Source organism: Antechinus flavipes, chromosome 3, assembly GCF_016432865.1.
Source record: "Antechinus flavipes isolate AdamAnt ecotype Samford, QLD, Australia chromosome 3, AdamAnt_v2, whole genome shotgun sequence".
Lineage (NCBI taxonomy): Eukaryota > Metazoa > Chordata > Mammalia > Dasyuromorphia > Dasyuridae > Antechinus > Antechinus flavipes.
In genome coordinates this window covers 524017570-524037093 of record NC_067400.1, presented here as the reverse complement: position 1 = coordinate 524037093, position 19524 = coordinate 524017570, and the positions used below count along the sequence as shown (strand labels likewise).

Sequence of the window (19524 nt, the reverse complement as noted above, 5' to 3'; positions counted from 1 at the left end):
TGTAATTAGGAGTGTTTCCTGGCTGTTACCTTCCTCTCTCCCTTTCCTCTCTTATCTTCATCCTCCCCTCCTTCCTTTTTATGGACCAAGAAAAGCCCAGGACTGGGATCTTAGATCCAGATTTAGAACTGGAAAGGAACTTGCAAGTTTTTAGGCAAAACTTTGCTTTTTTTTTTTTAATGGGAAAACAGGATTATACAGGTAATATAATATAGTAGAGCCAAGATTTGAACTCTGGTCCTAATTCTACTCCCAGAGATCTTTCCATTATAACCCCTCCCGCCTTTTTAAATGATAGTGTATACACCCTTAACTCTTTACAGTTTACAAAAACATTTTTTAATAAAAATCCTATAAGATAGGTAGTATAGGGAGAATCATTATCCCCCATTTTACAGATAGAGACCTAGTTCTGCCATCTAAATTTCCCTAATTCACCTTTTTGTGAAGTTCTTTGTGACTGGCCAATAGGAAGAGCCTTCGTGCAATATCTCATAATGTTTTGTAAAGAGCAGTATAGACCTCTTTCACCATCCTAAGGACAGACCATACTGAATTATACACACAACCACTTTTTAGAAGATTTTGGTATTTTAAGTAGGACATTAATAAAAAGTATATTTTTATGTCATCTATGTCATACTTTCAAATATATATATTCTTTTCATCTTCCCTCCTTTGATTAAAAAAATAAAGCTTAAAAAAGCATATAACCAATTCAGGAAGACTAATCAATTCATCAACTATGGTCTGTATGATGTTTTATATATGTATTCATAGTCTCCCATACTTGAAGTTGTTGGGTACAAGTGAAAAGAATAGTGAATCAATTGATGCTCTTATGAACCTCCACAAAGAAGGAAACTGTATTTTTCCCATCTTTATAGGTCAGAGCTTGAACATTATTATTATTATTGCAGAGTATTCAGTTTCTTTCTTCACTATTTTTTTTGTAACTAGGTTGTGTATTTTCATGGCTTTGCTTACTTTACTTAGCATCAGTTCATAAAAGTTTTCCCATAATTTTCTTGATTCTCTTTTTCCATTTTAATTTTTTTTCAAATAATATGCATTTATTTCTTCTTTCCCCCAATATCCGCATTTAAAAGAAAAAATGAAAATGAAAACTCTAATAACTAATATACATGGTCATGTAAAACAGTTTCCCACACTGACCAGGCAAGTCAAAAATGAGTCTCTCATCCAGTATCTTGATTCTCTCCCCTCACTCTTAGGAGGTTGATAACTTTCAAATATATTCTTTCCATCTCCCTTCCTCTGATTAAAAAAAAAAAAAGCTAAAAAAGGTACAGCAATTCAGGAAGACTAATCAGTTCATCGTAGTCTGTGTTTCATACTCATAGTTCTGGATTGTTAGGACTTTAGAGACCAATCCAATCTAATCCAGCCCTTCATTTTATTGAGGCTTGCGGAGGGGGAGGTCACATACCAAACTGGTGACTAGACCTGGCTTCTCCTGAATCCCAACACAATGACCGTGGCTCTCTTCCAGCCTGCTCCACAAAGTCAGAAGGACTTGGTCTGGAGAAAGATGGTTACCGATGTATCTGTAATATTCAGTCGGGGCATGTCCTCCATTACTCCTGACTCCTATAGCCCTTGGACCTCAGAACAGAGAGGAAGTGTACCACGAATGAATGCACCATGTATATGTATATCACATGTTGTCAGTCACTGGTGCAAAGTGCACCTTATGGCTTAGTTCAGGCCCTTATCACTGAGCCTTTGCAGTAGCCTTGTAATGGGTTTGCTCACATCCAGCTTCTTTCCCCTCCTAATCATCCTCCACAGAGCTGCCAAATTGATATTCCTAAAGCAGTAGTCTGACCATGTGACTCCAGCTGCTCAAAAAGCTTCGGAGGTTTCCCATTGACTCCAAAATAAAATACCAGCTCTTCTATATGGTATTGAAAGGCTTTCACGGTCTGATTCCAAGCCTTTTTTTTTTTTCAGGCTTATAACATATTATTTCCCCTCACTCACTCTGTACTGTAGGCAGAATAACTTACTTGCTGTTCCCAGTGTGTGACATGCCACGCCCTGCCCCCATCACTCTGCCTGTTCTGTCCCCCCATTCCTCTGATTCTTTCTCTCATCCCCTTCACTTCTTGATTATACAAAAGACTTCCAGAATTTCCTCAGAATGATAAACTGAATTATCAGCCTGGAAATTGGGAAGCTGTCACTGCTAAGGATATGCTGATCAACTTAAAGGCTTTGAAGTCTGTCTACTCTCAGATGCTTTGGGTCTAGAGATCTGGAAACTCCAAGCACCTGCCCTGTGTCCTTGTATAACAAAGTGCTTAACTATGGACATTGCTCCTTCCAATTGTCTCTTATTCTTCTCTGAGTCGCTCTTATTTCCCTCTTAGTTAGTCCTGACTCCTCCTCCCTGATCTTATCCCTCTATCCCCTCCGAATTTCAGCCATGTGTAATCGAGACTGTTAGAACACAGAGTGTTAGAATATAGCATGTGAACAACCTCAGAACATAGAATATTAGAATTCAGAGCGCAGATATTAGTGTGAGAAGAAACCTATCTGGTCCAGTTCCTTCATGGGTAGTAGAGACTGCTTTTAATGAATTGAGCAGAATCTGGAGATGGTTTGCTCTGAAACCCAACTCCGGCAACAGCAGTGTTAATCTGTAATTGCTTCCTACCCCTCCTCCCTTCAGCTTATTTATTATCCAATCAATTCATACTCAGGGCAGTATCCATGGAGCCCTGTTGTTCACAGAAATGTTATGTCCTTGGTCAGACAGCTTGGTGTAGCGAACAGAGCTCTGGTTGGGACTTACAGGATTCAGCTTGGACTCCTTGGCCCTCCATCTACCCCCAGGGCAAAAGATGTCCCCTTTTCTAGGCCTCTGTGACTTTCTCTGTAAAATGAAGGCACTGACTGGTTTAGATGATCTCCAAAGGTTCCACCTGCTCTGAATCGATGATCTGCACTTTTCCTGAGAGGTTGCTCTTGAGAAAATGGACTGATAACATCAGAGCCTTCAGCTGCAAGTTTTATTATGCCCTGTTACGTGAGGTGCTGGGAAAAGTTGCCCTTAAAAAAAATCACAGTATATCTGATAAGAATACAGCTTTGGTCACGATGACATTGGATAAGCCATTCCAAATAGGGAAGGGGAGGTAGTGAGTTCCCTGGGAGTGTTTGAAATACTCTATCATTTAGGCCCAGGCAGAGGGCCTGGCTCTGTGCAGAATATATTTCAGATAACTTATGTATGCACATTATAATTTTTGTTGCTTTTTGTTGTACCAATAATATGGGTGATTAGAAAAGGGCTAGAATCTATTTGAGCCTTAAGCAGCATTGTTGAGAATTCCCCAGAGCGTCTTATTAGCAAGGTTATGTTAGCAAAAAGAAGGGAAATCTTTTTATTTTGCTGAGTAGCTGTCCAGGGCTAATGAGGCGCCTCTGTAATGGAAAGAATTCTGGACTTGGAAAGCAGAAAGCCTGGCTTTGGACACTGATGCTGTCACAAATTAACCATGGGATTGTGGGCAAATGCAGAAGGGGCTTCCAGAAGGAAACAAGCATTTATTAAGTACCTGCTGTATACCAGGCACTGTAATGAGTGGATTGCAGATATTATCTTATTTGAAACTCTAGTTGGGTTGGTGCTGTTATTAAAACAAAGTCAGTCAGAGATGACATAATTTGTCCATTGTGATACAGGTAATAAGTATCAGAGGCTGGATCTTAAGTTCTTTTGAACACTACATCTGGGGGTTCAGTCCACCATAGTACCTAGTTGGGTAAGTGGAAAAATACTACCAGTCCTCCCTACTTCATAGAATTGTGGAGAAAACAATTTGTAAACTATTACGTATTATAACAATATGTTGTAATATTGTGCAATATTGTAATAACTGTGGTAATAGTTGTAAAGAACTTTGGAAACCCTAAAGTGACATGCACAAAATACACATCCATATGCATGTATAGGTATACATATGTATACCTGTACATATATATTAGTTATCATTAATGATTGTCCTCATCATTGTTTATGTAATGTTTCTTACAGGCAGCTAGATAGAGCACTGGACCTGGAGTTAGGAAGATATGAATTCAATTTACTAGTTATGTGACCCTGGGCAAGACATTTAACTTGTTTGCCTCAGTTTCCTGATCTGTAAAATGATCTGGAGAAAGAATTGGTCGACCATTTCAGTGTTGCTGCCAAGAAAATCCCAAATGGGGTCATGAAGAGTCAGACATGACTGAAATGACTTAACAATAATAATGCTTCTGATTTCATAAAGAGTTTTCTTCACAATAGTCCTGGGAGGTAGGGAGTATGTAAGCAAGATTGTGCTTGACTGAACATGTAGATGGCATGCACATTGCATTTTCAGATGATACAGAACTAGACTATCACACAGCCAACAACACATCAGAAGGCAATCGGCATCCAAAAAGATTTTGGCAGGTTAAATTGGTGGACTTTCAAGAAATTTACAGTAAAAAAAAAAAATAATACAAATAGTCAAAATGTACAGAGAACTAAGCATAGTGTCTGAGATAATAATAGATGCAGAAAAGAGATCTAGATTAATTACTATAGAAAAATTTGAAGAAAGATGGGATCTGTATCAGTAGAAATCAAAAAAGATTTCTTCATCATTATCGTCCATTAATCATAACTTCCCTTTCTATGGACAGTTTAGTAAGTATGAGAAAAAAGGTAGTGCAATTTTTCATTTCCTTCACAGGCTAATTGTACCTTATTTCAAACCCGATTCTTTTTGTACAGCAAAATAACTGTATGGACATGTATACTTACTTTGTATTTAACTTATACTTTAACATATTTAACATGTATTGGTCACCTACCATCTTGGGGAGGGGGTGGGGGGGAAGGAGGGGAAAAATTGAAACAAAAGGCTTTGCAATTGTCAGTGCAGAAAAATTACCCACGTATATATCTTGTAAGTAAAAAGCTATAATAATAATAATAATAATAAAAAGGTAGTGCAAATACTACTTTTATTTTGAAACTCAGGGAAACTGTGTCTTGCTTATGGTCATGTAGCTCAAAAGCGTCTGCACCATGATTTAGCTTGAAAGCAATTGACTGCAAGTCCAGTGTTTTTATATACATATATGTACATATATACATACAGATGTATTTATGCATGTGTAATGTATATACAAATACATGAATATGTGTGTATAAGAATTGTATATATGCACACATACCTATAGGTATATGTATACATGTGTATATTTTATGCTCTTTTAACATTACTGTCACATCCCAAAGACTCTCTGCCCCCAGATTTATCAAAAAGCTGTCGCCACCATTATTTCCTACCTTGCCGACATTTCCACAATGTCCTTTTTGCTCTTAAAGCCAAATTAACAGTAACTCTAGCCTCTGTAGGAGAGGCTTATTAAACAGATGTTACACTTGGTACAAATAAATGCAATTCAGCTGAACAAACCAGCACGTTGACCACGTCTGACAACATATGGCTTGTTCCATCCCTTTAGTTCATCCCCTAAAGAGGAGGGAGACATAGAAAAGAGAAGTTGAGAGGAGAGGCAGGTTTAGATCAGATCATGAATTCAGCTTGGAACATTTTCTTTCACATAGTGAAAGAAAGCATTAGCCTGTGAAGGAAATGAAAAATTGCACTATGAATTATGAGCTTTTTGAGAACAGAGACTGTCTTTTATTGATCTTTGTACCACAGTAATTGGCACATAGTAAGTGTTTAATAAATTTTTATTGACCCATATGTAGATGGACTACTGCTACGTTCACGTAGAGATACACAGTAGGCGATTGGAAATATTGGAAGGGGAAAATCAGGGCAGAATCAGAGAATCTCAGAGTTTTAAGGGGCTTCAGAAACCTAAGTCAGTGCCTACTGGAGCAAAGATCTCCTTTCTAACCTTTTTGATGGTCATCCTTTGGTTGAAGAATTTTGGTGAGGAGGAACCTGCCATCTTCTATGGCAGCCATTCTACTTTTAGACTAGATTAGGACTGAATATGTTTATCTGAGATATCTTGGAGGAAGGGGGAATTGTCATTTATGAAACAATTATGATGTTGATGTTCGTTCATGTCTGACTATAGTTGAGTCATCTCAGTCATGTCTGACTCTCCATTTGATATTTCTGAGTAGTTTGCCATTTCCTTCTTCAGCTCATATTACAGATAAGGAAACTGAGGCAAGCCAGGCGAAATAACTAGTCCAGGAGCCAGTACATTTCTGAGGCCAGATTTGAACTCAGAAAGATGAGTACTTCGCACTTTGTCACTCTCTTTTTGTTTTGTTTTTGTTTGTGCAAAGTAATTAGGGTTATTCTTGCCCAGGGTCACAGAGCTAATAAGTATTAACTGTCTGAAGTTGGACTTGAATTGAGTCCTGCTGACTCCAGGGCTGGTGCTCAATCCACTGTGCCACCTAACTGCCCCTGGCACTCTGTCTTTTGCACTACCTAGCTCCCCCACACAAAATTATAAACCTGTTTTAAAGGTTAAAATTATAAACTGTGATTCTGGGCTTTCTTTGCATATAAAATGGAGAAAAGACAAAAAAGGCTTTACATTATATATTCTGCTTGGTCAGTGCTCAGTTAGACATTATAATGTAGACAGATAATCTCCTTGATTCTATCTAGAAATGTGATATGCAGTCCTCACCCTTAAGGAACTTACAGTCTAATTAGTAGATTCTAGACTCTCTGAGTTAGAAGTGATCTCAGAAGTTATCCAGTCCAGGGTTCTGTGGGATCCAAGGAATCCTAGGAGTCTCTGAAACTCTTTTAGAAAGTATATAAATTCAAAATTTTTATTTCTAATATGTCAAATACCTATAAATATAACCCACATGAACAAAAACTCTTTGGACAGATCCTCAATAATTTTAGTAGTATAAAAGTACTGATATATTAAATGAAGATAATGGAATATTCTTGTTCTATAAGAAATGAGCAGGCTGACTTCAGAAAAACCTGGAAAGACTTACATGAACTGATGTTAAATGAAGTAAGCAAAACCAAAACAACATTGTACACAGTAACAACTAGACTAGGTGATGATCAACTGTGATGAACTTTAGCCCTTCTCAACAATGAGATGATTCAAAGAAATTATGATAGACTTAGGGTGGAAAATGCCTTCCTCATTTAGAGAGAGAGAGAACCATGGAGACTGAAAATGGGTTGGAGCATAGTATTTTCACTTATTTGTTTTCTTCCTCTTTTTTTTTCTTTCTTTTTGGTCTGATTTTTCTTGCACAACATGACAAATATGGAAATGTTTGTTTATTCAATAGCATTTGATTTTTCCAAATATGTGTAAAGACAGTTTTCAACATTCATTGGAAATATGTTTAAAAGGATTACAAACATTTTACCTATGTCAGATTGCTTGCTGTCTTGGGTTTGGGGAGGTAAAGGAGGGAGTGAGAAGAATTTGGAATACAAAGTTTTACAGAAATTTTTATTGAAAACTATCTTTTCATGTATTTGGAAAAATCAAATACTATTTTAAAAAGGTATAAAGATACTGAGAACAAAAGTTTGAGAGTCACTGAACTAGTCCAGATCCACACTTCAGAAGTTCCTTCTACAACATTAAGTGGCCACCTAGCCTCAACTTCCCAACCACCAGGATCCCTCTATTTCATTGGTCCATCAAGTTCCTCCATATATTGTGAAATCAGTGACCTAATACTACCTTTGGTGATACGTGTGAGAAAACTAGGTAGAAGTCCAGACTCATTAGAATGACATGGAATATTTTGCTGCACACATTCAGAAGTTCAGAAAAGGGAAAGCCATTGGGTTGGAGTATTCAAATGCAGTTTCTCAGCTATCTAGCCAAGCCTTTTTTGAGCATCAGCCACCCAGACAAAAGGAGCCCTCCCTAAACATGTACTATGTGCTTAATGTCGGGATTGACCATCAAGAAACAAAATATTGGCTTGGGAGTGGGCATACATGGAATAGCAGGGACCCAGAAACCATGTAAAATGAAGGGTTTGGTGAGATCAGACCTTTTTTCATCAGAGATCAATCTCTAGGTCCTCTCCAGGCTACAGCTCAGCAGCACAACCAACCGTTTCATGTTCTCTCTGTTATCGGCCAGTATATCTCATGCTTGTATGGACAAGTATGCAGAATATGCATTTAAGATACCCCGAAAATTCCACACACCTGAATTAGGTGTTGTCTGTCCAGCTATAACATTGTTGGAAGGTCCCTTTCTGTGTAAAGTTTGTGAAGTTAAATCCTGCCTCAGGCACTTGCTAGTGGTATGACTTCTGGACTCCTAAGTCTCTGTTTGCCTCATTTTCTTCCCCTGTAAAATGGGTGAAACCTCCTATTTCCCAGGGTTGTTGGAAAGGATTGTATATGGGAATATATGTAAAGTGCTATGCAAACCTCAGAGCATAAATGCTTGCATTTATTAGTGATGTTGTGAACAGTCTATTGAAATGTCACAGGCTCTCAGCATTTGGTTAATAGCTCTGCTATTCATTGAATTTATTATCCTTTAGCCTTAAAGAAAATCTTAAGGCTTTTGTCCCTTGGGGATGTCAGAGGGAAAGGAGTGTCCCTGTTGAAAGAGCTTACTTTATGTGTCTCCTAGTGACAGAATTAGGTGTGCCATAGTGGGAAAAGGGGTAGATGGGGATCAGAGTCATGATAGCCATTAACTCAATGCTGGGCAAATCACTGCTCTTCTGACTCTTACTTAGTGATTTTATCCATAAAATTAAAAGGTTGGAATCTTTCTCCCAGCTCAAACGTTCAATATAGCTTTACTATTCTATAGTCTCTATTAGGTTGCTTTGCTTATAACTCCATCATTATGCAAATTTATAATTCTTAAAACAAATATAAAATCCTCCATTTCATTTTTAAAGCCCTTTGTAACTTGGCTTCTTCTTAGGTATGCCATAATGGGAAAAATCTAGATGGGGATCGAGGTTATGATTGCCGTTAACTCAATGTTGGGCAAATCACTGCTCTTCTGACCTTTACTTGGATTCCATTCTTTTATTTCTAGATAAGAACACTTTCTCCCAGCTCAGATGTTCAATATAGCTTTACTATTCTAAAGTCTCTATAAGGTTGCTTTGCTTGTAACACCATCATTGTACGAATTTATGGTTCTTAAAACAAATATAAAATCCTCGGTTTCACTTTTAAAGTCCTTTGTAGCCTGGCTTTTTCCTGTCTTTCCAAATTTCTCCCTCCTTCCTCCCCTCCTCCTACCCTACTGACCCAGTGACATTCTCCCCATCTGCAGTTTCATTGGCTATCCCTCACGCCTGGAATTGCCTTTCTCCTCATCTCTACCTCTTCTTGGCTTCCATCAAGTCCCAGCTAAAAATTCTCACCTTCTAGTCTTCCTTACCTCGGAGGTGATTTCCAATTGATCTTGTATGCATCATTTATACCTAGAACTTTGCACGTCACCTCCCCTAATAGATGGTGGCCACCTTGAGGTCAGGAACGGGTTTTTTTGTTGTTTTCCTCTCTTTGTATCTCTGGCACTTGGCATAGTGCCTGGAACATACATAGGTGCTTGATAAATTCTTGTTGACCTAACTTATGTGAATTAATGTTTGTCAAGTCTGGGTTTTAGATATTTAGAAGGCAAAGTGGTTTTTATGTACAAAGAACTCCAATCAAAACAGAAGCCCTTACATAAACAATTCACTTTTAGAATAGAAAAGCTAAATAGAAGCATCATGTCTGAGTTGGCTAATTATCTCCTTGCTTAACAAGCATTACTGGCTTTCTGCGTTATATCTCTCAGCACTGATGGAAAATCACAGATTAGGAGTGGTGGGGTGATGGTGGACATTATTGTGAGACAAGGCCCCCTGCGCCTGCCTGGAATGCTCCCACCTTCTGGCTCCGCCATCCTCCCTTTCCTTCCCCTTCTCCTCCCTTCCCAACTGACACATTATTCCCTGCCCTCTACTCAGTGACCAGGGCACAGCTCATTGGGCAGTGAATTAGCTCAGAGCTAGGAGGAGGGCTCTTGCAAGGTGACAGAATAGCACATTATTTTTATTTCCCTTCTTTGGTTTTTCTTTACATTTTTCTTTTTCACATCTGTTATTTCTTATTCTGTACACACCCCCGATGTGTGCAGGACCGTGATAGGGCCAGATTTAAGTTTGGTGCAATAAAAAGAGCAAGCTCCATAGGAGCAGATCTGATGTCTGGATTTGATTCCCAGTCTCTGAAGCTTATTTGGTACACAGCCTTGGATATCAGAAGCTTGATTTTCTTGATTAAAGCACGAGGTTAAACCCATCACATTTAAATTCCTTCTGGCTCTAATATTCAGTGTTCTAAAATCATAAACTCATGGAATTTAGAATTGGAAGGAGGCCTTAGAGATAATCTACTCCAACTCCCATATTTCGTAAAAGGAAACTGAGATTGAGTGAAGTAAACTGGCTTGTTGAAGGTCACCCATTTAATTAAGTAATGAAGCTGAGATCAGAACCCAGAACAGAATCACAGAGTTGGAAGCCAGTTAAATTAGCCCATACCTGATCTGACAAATGATCATCCAATCTCCACTTAAGAACTCTTATGATAGATAATCTCCTTCCCTCTGTAACAGCCTCTTTTACTTTTGGACAATTTAATAGATTCTGAATTTTAGAACAAGAATGGCTCTAGTAGTTCAACCCCTTCATTTTATTTACTTATTAGTATTTTTTAATGACACATTTTCTTTTTGTTTTGATTAACAAATTGATTTTCTTCCCCACCCCCATCCCATCTCCCTGTCCCCCAGCTCCCATGACTAAAAAGGAAGAAGAAAAACCATACCATTGGTGACATATGTGCCTAGTCAAGTATACCAAACTTCCACATTGACCATATTCAGAAAATACAATTCAGTAACCCCAGTGCCTGGTTGAATCATTTTCTTTCTGTAATATTTCATTTTTTTTTTATCAATAAAATGAAGAATTTGAATTAGGTGATTACAAAGATCCCTTTCACTTTTATTTTTGTTTTTCTAGCCATCCTCCCTTTGTATTCCTAGGCCCCCCCACCATGGAGCCAGTCATTTAGTAGATGCTTAAGAAAAGTCTCTTGATTGACTAGTAGCCCTAGATTCTTTATGGCACTTGTAAATATTTTGATTTTAGTGTTTCTTTTTTTTCTCTTGTGGTAGCAGTTGTTTTCCCCCCTGGTGCCAAGACCCACACCCACCTTCTCAGCCAGGGTTTCCTGTGGCTGGCATGGCGGGGCAAATTTCCAAAGCCCATGCTCGTGACTTTTGGGTCACTCTGTCGGCTTTTTTCCTTTTTCTCAGAAGGCTGAAATCCCGAAAGCAAAATTCTTTAAGAATCCTCACAATAGCTTTGCAAAGAGCCCTTGATTTCAAATCAAAGGACCTAGTGGGAAATCCCAGTCTGCCCCTTACCATGTATCTTTTGGCCTGAAACTCTACATCTCTGGGGCTCAATTTGCTTCTGTTTAAAACCAGGGGGTCAGACTAGATGGTCTCACTCAGTGCTGTCCATTTTCAGTTCTTTTAAATTACTATAACAATCTCCATCTCCCCAGAGAAGTGCTAATTTACCTCTCCCAAACTGCTGTTTCCTCCCCATGCTAGTCTTAGTTCCCAGGTAGGTGGGGGGAGGATGGGAGAGGAGTAAGTAATCCCTGGAAAGATCTCTTAAATATACTCCTGCACAAACATACAGCACACAGTGGAGGTGGTGAGAAATCCTGCCAATTCTCTGAGAGCCGTGGTGACTAGGGATGGCTGACTTGAGCCACACTGCCCAGGTTAGGCATTTTCTAATTGGAGAGACCTCTTAGAGTGCTAAGGTTACAGTGGAAATAGCATCTCATTGGCAATCTGTGCCGGCTCAGCAGCTCACTCTCAAGGTGATGGGATCTAGCTGAGGAACTTCATCTCTCTGATCCCAAGTTCCCTCTTTATAATGGTAAGAATAATTCTCAGTAGCGGCAGCTAACTGACACAGTGGGAGAGAGTATCGGATCTGAGTTTGAAGCTCATTTTTCCAGCATTCAAATCTGGCCAAAAGCACTTTCTGGCCCTATGACCCTGGGCAAGTCCATCTAACCTTGTTTGCCTCAGTTTCCCCAGAGCTGGACAAGGAAATAGCAAACTGCTCCAGAAGCTTTGCATAGAAAACCCCAAATGGAGTCACAAAAAGTTGGATGTGACTGAAACAATTTAACAACAACAATCCTTGGATTTCTTATCTCACAGACCATGGAGGAGGATCAGATGAAATAAGGCAATGGATGGATGTAAGGCATTTTGGAAATTAAAACATGCTTTATTTAGGTATTGCATGTATCTTATACAAAGCAGTTGTGACCATTTTCTTTTTTAAATAATAGCTTTTTATTTTCAAAATATGTGCAAAGGTAATTTTCAACATTTACCCTAGCAAAACCTTGTGTTCCAATTTTTAATCCTGTTCTTCTCCTCATCCTCTCCCTTAGACAGCAAGTAATCCAATATATGTTAAACAAGTGCATTTCTTCTATATATATTACCATGATTATTATGCTGTACAATGAAATTAGATTGAAAAGGAAAAAAAAGAAAGAGATAAAATGCAAGCAAACAACAAAAAAGGTGAAAATACTATGTTGTGATCCACATTCAGAGATAATCCTCTCTTTGGGTGTAGATGGCTCTCTATCACAAGATCTTTGGAACTGGCCTGAATCATCTCATTGTTGAAAAGAGTCACGTCCATCAAAATTGATCATTGCATGATCTTGTTGTTGCTATGTACAATTTCTTAGTTCTACTCTCTTCGTTCAGCATCAGTACATGTAAGTCTCTCCAGGTCTTTCTGAAATCAGCCTGCTATTTGTTTCTTAGAGAACAATAATATTCCACAATATACACATACCATAACTTGTTCAGCCATTCTCCAACTGATGGCCAGGTATGATCCTGTTCATCCTCATCATGGGCTACTTCTTTTATATCCCAGATGTATGAGATTTGGCCACTTTTTCCACTGTAAGATTGAATCCAGAGGTCATCCCACTGTCTTTCAGTTTATATAGAATTCCTGTCTCTCAAAAGAGTACTCTCATCTCACGTGTTTTACCCGAGTCTCTTGATACCCTTTATAATCACATTTTTAATGACCATATTAGCTACTCCCATTTCCTTCATGGGAAACCTTCAGACTCAGGTAGGAGCTGGAGAATTTTCTTCTCTCATCATCCCACATGAAGATCACTGCAGTTAGAGACAGACAGATCTAGTAGAAGACATTCAGGTGTTTGGTAATTTCCTGGCTGTGGGGATCTTCTAAGCACTGATCACCTGCCCATAAGACTTGAGTTTGAGTGCTACCCAGACACATCGGGCAGATTTTAACCTCTCTCTCTCTTTTTTTTTTTTTCACTTTTACTTATTTATTTTTTTATTATAGCTTTTTATTTACAAGACATGTGCATGGGTAATTTTTCAGCATTGATCCTTGCTGTTGGAACCTTCTGTTCCAACTTTTCCTCTCCTTCCCCCCACTCCTTCTCCTAGATGGCAGGTATTCCAATACATGTTAAATATGCTTAACCGCTCTCTTGCTCTCAGCCATTTTCTAAAATAGTAAATTGCAGAAAAGGGGCTGACTTGGGTCAGTAGAAGCAGTTTGTTATGTCAGTGAAACCCCAGGTCCAATCTTTTTCTCTCTCCCTTATGGTCTTTACAAAGTCATCTCTTGGAATTTTGGTTTTCTAACTTGTAAAGTGGGGATGATAATGATACCTTCCATTCTCTTCCTCCCAAAATTATTGTGAGGAGCAGTTTTCATAAAACTTAAAGCTCCATATGAACATTAGTTAACATTAGCTTATATGATCAGTCCCTTTGTTTTAACTTGCCTATAGTGACACTGTATGTATCTCAAAGGCACCCAAGAAGGACTCACAAAGTCCAGATTTCATATGGCTTCTTCTTTTGAGGATGAAGATGAAGAGTATGACTTCTTTAATCACAGATGAGCCAACTATACCCTCTACCTTCCCCTTTTTTTCTTTTTTAGACAATTAGGGTTAAGTGATTTGTCCAGGGTCACACAGCTAGTTAAGTATTCAAGTCTAGATTTGAGTTCTGTCCTCCTGACTTCAGGGTTGGCACTCTTATCCAAGCTGCCCCTTCACCCAACTGAAAATGTTCTATCAAAATTACCAGTGACCACATCTGATAGACTTGGTCCTCTTATTTCCTGATCTCTCTGTTGCACTATAAAAACCTTTCCTTTTTGGGACTCCCCCTGTACTTTCTTTCTGCCTCTCTAACATCTTTCCCATCTGAGGCCTTCTCTCTGCTTTTATGTAGTCATGGCTTCTTCAACCTGAGAGGGGAGAGGAGGGAGATACTGGGAAACTAGGGCATTGTTTAAAAAAATCAACAAACATTTATTAAAGAAAAAAACTTTACAACTTGGGCCATATTTATCTTTGCAGTCTCTTCTTCTTACCCTCAGTGATCCATTGGACTCTGCTGCTTGCACAGGAACATTCCCTGTTTCTGTGCCTTTGCATTAGCCATTACCCATATCTAGGATTCTTTCCTTCCTCCTCTGTGCTTTTTAGAATCCCCCTCTTCCTTCTCCATAAAGTCTTCCCTGATCCCCTCTCTCCCAAACTTTTAGTTCTTTTTGTTCCTTAACTACCTCATGTTTCCTTTGAATATATTTATTTTGATTATCCTCTTATTTATACATATTGTTCCTCCCAATAGATAAGCTCCTTGAAAACAGGAACTGTTCCATTTTTGCCTGCGTATGGCCCTACACCAAACACAGGGTCCGATACCTAGTATATGCTTAATAAATACATATTGATTGATGGATGGATGGATGGATGCCTTTGTGGTGTATCCTCACTGCTTCCCATAGAACTTCCTTGTAAAAGGCCATGGTGAGCTTTCTCTCTTGTCATCTGGCACCTGTTTTACCTAATTCTGACTTCAACAAACTATGTGATCTTTCTCAAGTCACCTCATTTCCTTAGTCCTCAGTTTCTTCATTTGTAAAAAGAGAGCAATAATCTATCCACTCCTTCCCTCTCAGGGTTTCTCATAAAGAAAACGTATCACCCCTAAAGCTGTAGAAACACGAGCTTCTATTATCCAATGAGAAAGAGTAAGCAGACTATTGGATTCTTACCTCTACTGTGTTGGATAAAGAGAAACATGGCAGGTGGAGAAGGGAGGAGGTGATAGAAAGGGAGACCACAGCAAAGGAGACCTAAGAACCTTAGGACCAGAATCAAAACAATCCTGCTTGGTTTGGCAAAGACCCAGCAACAGATCTACAATAAACCATTTATCAGCCCATGCTGTTGGCTCAGGACAGCCCGGACCGACAAGCCCTGAGATTATCTATGGCAAACACATTTCTCTCTAGGGCCCAGCACTAACAATTGGAAGGTAACTCTTTAAGCAGGGTTGGGGGGGATTTATTCAGCCAGCTAGATGGGGACATTGGACAAAGTGCCTGCTAGCCATGAGGGAGGGCTGCCTCCTTGCCTCATAATAGGGGATGACAGATGATAATAATAATCTTTTACTGTAGTATTCCATCATGAATGGAAGGAACCCTAGGGTACTAAAATTTATGCTATACTAAATTTATGCAAGGGTTAATTTGAAAAACTATCAGTGTATATCTTTTGAAAATTAAAAAGCCTTAATTTAAAAAAAAAAAAAAAAGAAGTGATCCTTCCATTTAGCCCTAGGGTAGCTAGGTGGCTCCATAGAAAGCTGAGCCAGGAATCAGAAAGGCCTGAGTTCAAATCCATCCTACTAGTAGTGTGATCTCGTACATCTTACTTAAATCAGTTTGCCTCAGTTTCCTCTTCTGTAAAATGAGCTGGAGAGGGAAATGCCAAACCACTCCAGTATCTGAGCCAAGAAAACCCCAGGTAGGGTTGGGAAGATTTGGATATGACTGAAAATAGCTGAACAACAAACAACAACATTAAGTTCCGCCACAAATTCCCTGTGCATGATATTGGGAAATCACTTCACCTTTTCTTAACCATGTTTCCTCATCTGTAACATAAAGTCATGGGACTAAATCAGCAATCACAAGTCTGAGCTCTTCCCCTTATGTACTTTAAGAGTTTCCTATTCCCTGATTCTTTCCTTCTCCTTCTTTAATTTTTTATTTGCAAAGTGAGAAAATAAAACTATTTCTTAGTGTCATACTGTAGAAAGTACTTTGTAACTACCAAAACTCTATAAAAATATAAGGAATTGTTTTCCTTTTCATCCTCTTTCTCATCATTGTCATCATTTCATTTGTTCTTTACTCAAGTGAACATAAAGACTGAGAAAACTGAGACCTTGAGAAGGGAATTCTTTTGTCTGACTAGTTACTACCTGTTATTAAAGCAGTAGTGGGGTTAGACTCCAAGTCTTCTGATTTATATCATGGTAGAAGGGTCAGGAGGGATAGGATTGGGGACTTCCTGGGCCAGAATGAGAAATCATTAAGGGGCCCCATGTTAAAACAGACTTAATATAATCTTTGGGATTATTGGAGAAGTATGCAGCATTATATTCATCTGCTTTTCAAATTAAGAACAGAGAGCATAAAATACTATTGAATAAATGTCTTCAAATAACAAAAAAAAGAAATTTCATTTTTATGGCTTAAAGTAGTAAAGAGAAGGAATTATTACAGACTCCCTGACAAATGCGGTCCAAACTCTTAGAGACTTTCAGGATTGAGGTGCTCACTAGCCAGCCAATTAAAGGGAGAAAAAGAAATACTCATCATGGAAAATACCATCTGCATCTAAAGAGAGAACTATGGAGACTGAATATATATCAAAGCATAATATTTTCATTTTTTTTCCTTTCTAGTAGTTCTTCCCTTTTAGTCTGATTTTTCTTGCACAATATGACAAATATGGAAATATGTTTAAAACAATCGCACATATTTAACCTATATCAGATTACTTGTTGTTTTGGGGAGGGAGAAAATTTTGGAATACATAGTTTGACAAAAACAAATGTTAAAAACTAGATATTTAGAAAACAAAATATTATTGACTTTTTTTTTAAAGATGTTGAAATTTCTTTTTTTTTTTCCACTGAGGCAATTGGGGTTAAGTGACTTGCCCAGGCTCATACAGTTAGTAAATGTTTGAGGCTGGGTTTGAACTCAGTTCTTCCTTATTCCAGGCCTGCTTCCTCCTATCTGAGCTACTTAGCTGTCCAAGAGCTTCTAAAATCCAACTTTTTGAAAAATTATCCCCCTCTATACTTAGCCGTTGTGAGGTATGGCTATACATATCCTTCATAAATATTTTGGAAACTTGAGCATTCTGGAAATCCTCATTTTTCAGTGGAAAAAAAAGAAAAATTTAGTACTGCAGAAGGTCTAGTTTCAGGAGGTATTATCCTCATCTTGGGGCTTTTGGAATGTTAAAGTAGTGAACCACTTGGTCCCCGGTGCATATATGAGCCAAGAAAAGAACTGAGATCTAAATTTGGTCAATGAGTGAGGGAGGCAATGAGTTATGGCAGAAGGAGCCATGGCTCCTTTTAACTGTCATTGTGACCTGGAACAAGCTATTTCTTCTCTGAAGTGAGAGAGTTTGACCTCTCTGAACTAGGTGAGCTTTGAGCGCTCTAAATCTATGTGGCCTTAAGGTTCCCATCCTTGGTGTAATGGCTTCCAAATATCATATATTGTAGAAACCGAGGGCAGTCTCTGGGACTAAGGAAATCTCAAGTTGTTGTTTACCTTCTGTCGCTACCTAGCTTTGTGATCTTAAACTAGTCCCTACCTTAACCCTGGGCCTTCCTCCTTATAAAATGAGTTTAGACTAGATAGTTTCTAAGATTTCTTCAAGAAATTTTAGTCAATCCATCAACAAGCGTTTATTAAGCACCAACTGTGTGCCATGTATTATGCTAAGAGCTGGGGAGATATAGAAAGGCAAGACAGTCCCTACCCTCAAAAGATCCCAGTATAATGAGAGAGATGACATAAACAAGGAAAGTCATTTGCTTAAGGCCACAATATTCGTATTGGTACTGGAACTAGAATCCAAATCTGAATCTGAATCAACCTTGTGAGTTTAAAAATAACTTGTGCTGTTTTCTTTCTCTTCTCTTCCTTGTTGTGATCTAGGCGTGGAAGAAACGTTGGTTCGTTCTTCGCAGTGGGAGGATGAGTGGGGACCCAGACGTGCTGGAATATTACAAAAATGACCATTCCAAGAAGCCCTTGAGGGTCATCAACCTCAGTTTCTGTGAGCAGGTGGATGCAGGCCTGACTTTCAACAAGAAGGAGCTCCAGGAAAGTTTTGTGTTTGACATCAAGACCAGTGATCGCACCTTCTACCTGGTAGCTGAGACGGAAGAAGAAATGAACAAGTGGGTGCAGAGCATCTGCCAGATCTGTGGCTTCAACCAGTCGGATGAGAATGCAGGTACTTCAGGGGCAGAGAGGTTCCTGAAACTATTGCGGGGTGGAAAGGAGGGAGGAAGAAGCAAGGTGGAAATTTGCTTTTTTGTAATTGAATAAAAGCATTTGGAGGATTAGGACTGCTCATTATTGGAAGGTTCATTGAAAGTTGCTTTGGGATAACTCCACTGGTACACGGGATGTTGGAAGATGAGATATAGTTTACTCTTTTTTTTCTGGGGATCTCTATTTTCAGAACTGATGATGATGATGATGATGTTGGTGCTGGAGATGTTGCTCCTAGAGATGATGATGGTGGAGGTGGTGATGATGATATGATTTTAATGATTGTTTCATGAGGCACCATAGCCAAAAAATTCATCACCTAATGTCCAGCCCTTTGAGAATAAGTATTTCCAGATTTGGAAAGGCTGGTCTTGGGATGACAAGTAGGTCATTTGTCATGGAACTTGTATTCAAAGTCTTTTCAGCTGGGTAGGGATTACTTCTTTGGGCATAACTTCAGTAACTGAGAGAAAACTCCATATCATAATGAGACAGCAGAGGGTTGTTTGAATAATCATGGTGTGCAAATAAAATAATTTTGTATAGAAATAATAATAATAATAACTCTAGTTCTAATAAATCAGATTTTCTCTCACCAGTCCCATAAACTGAGGAGTGCTGGTATTTTTTTTCCTCAATGGTGAAGAGGAAGGAGAGCTGGCTGGCCTTCATGTCTCCATAGCTTTGGCTGGAGAGCTCCTTATGGGCCAATTCCAATACTTGGCATTGAAGCTTTAATCTGTTCCATTTTTTCCATCTTGGACCAGTTTATCCCCTGCAGAACCTGATGTCTCTCTGCTCCTGGGGGCTCACCTTATTTGGCAGGATACCCAATTAACATTAGCCTTAATGTAACTCCTAAATTCAAGGGATCCTCCTGCCTCGGCTTCTTCTGGAAGTGGAGATTCCAGCTGTGAAGCACCAGACTTGATAGAGCAATGAAATTATTAGCAGATAAGTAGGGGGTCCTGTGACTTCTGATGGAGGCA

At 38.9% G+C, this 19524-nt stretch overlaps 1 protein-coding gene across 1 annotated transcript in view; it reads left to right on the top strand.

Annotated features, from left to right (window-relative positions):
• The window catches only part of GAB2 (GRB2 associated binding protein 2), a 252651-nt gene that overhangs the window by 135139 nt on the left and 97988 nt on the right, over positions 1 to 19524 (top strand). Inside the window, 1 exon segment of the mRNA XM_051987210.1 lies at positions 18194 to 18494. Within this exon segment, the coding sequence (XP_051843170.1) occupies positions 18194 to 18494 (301 nt within the window).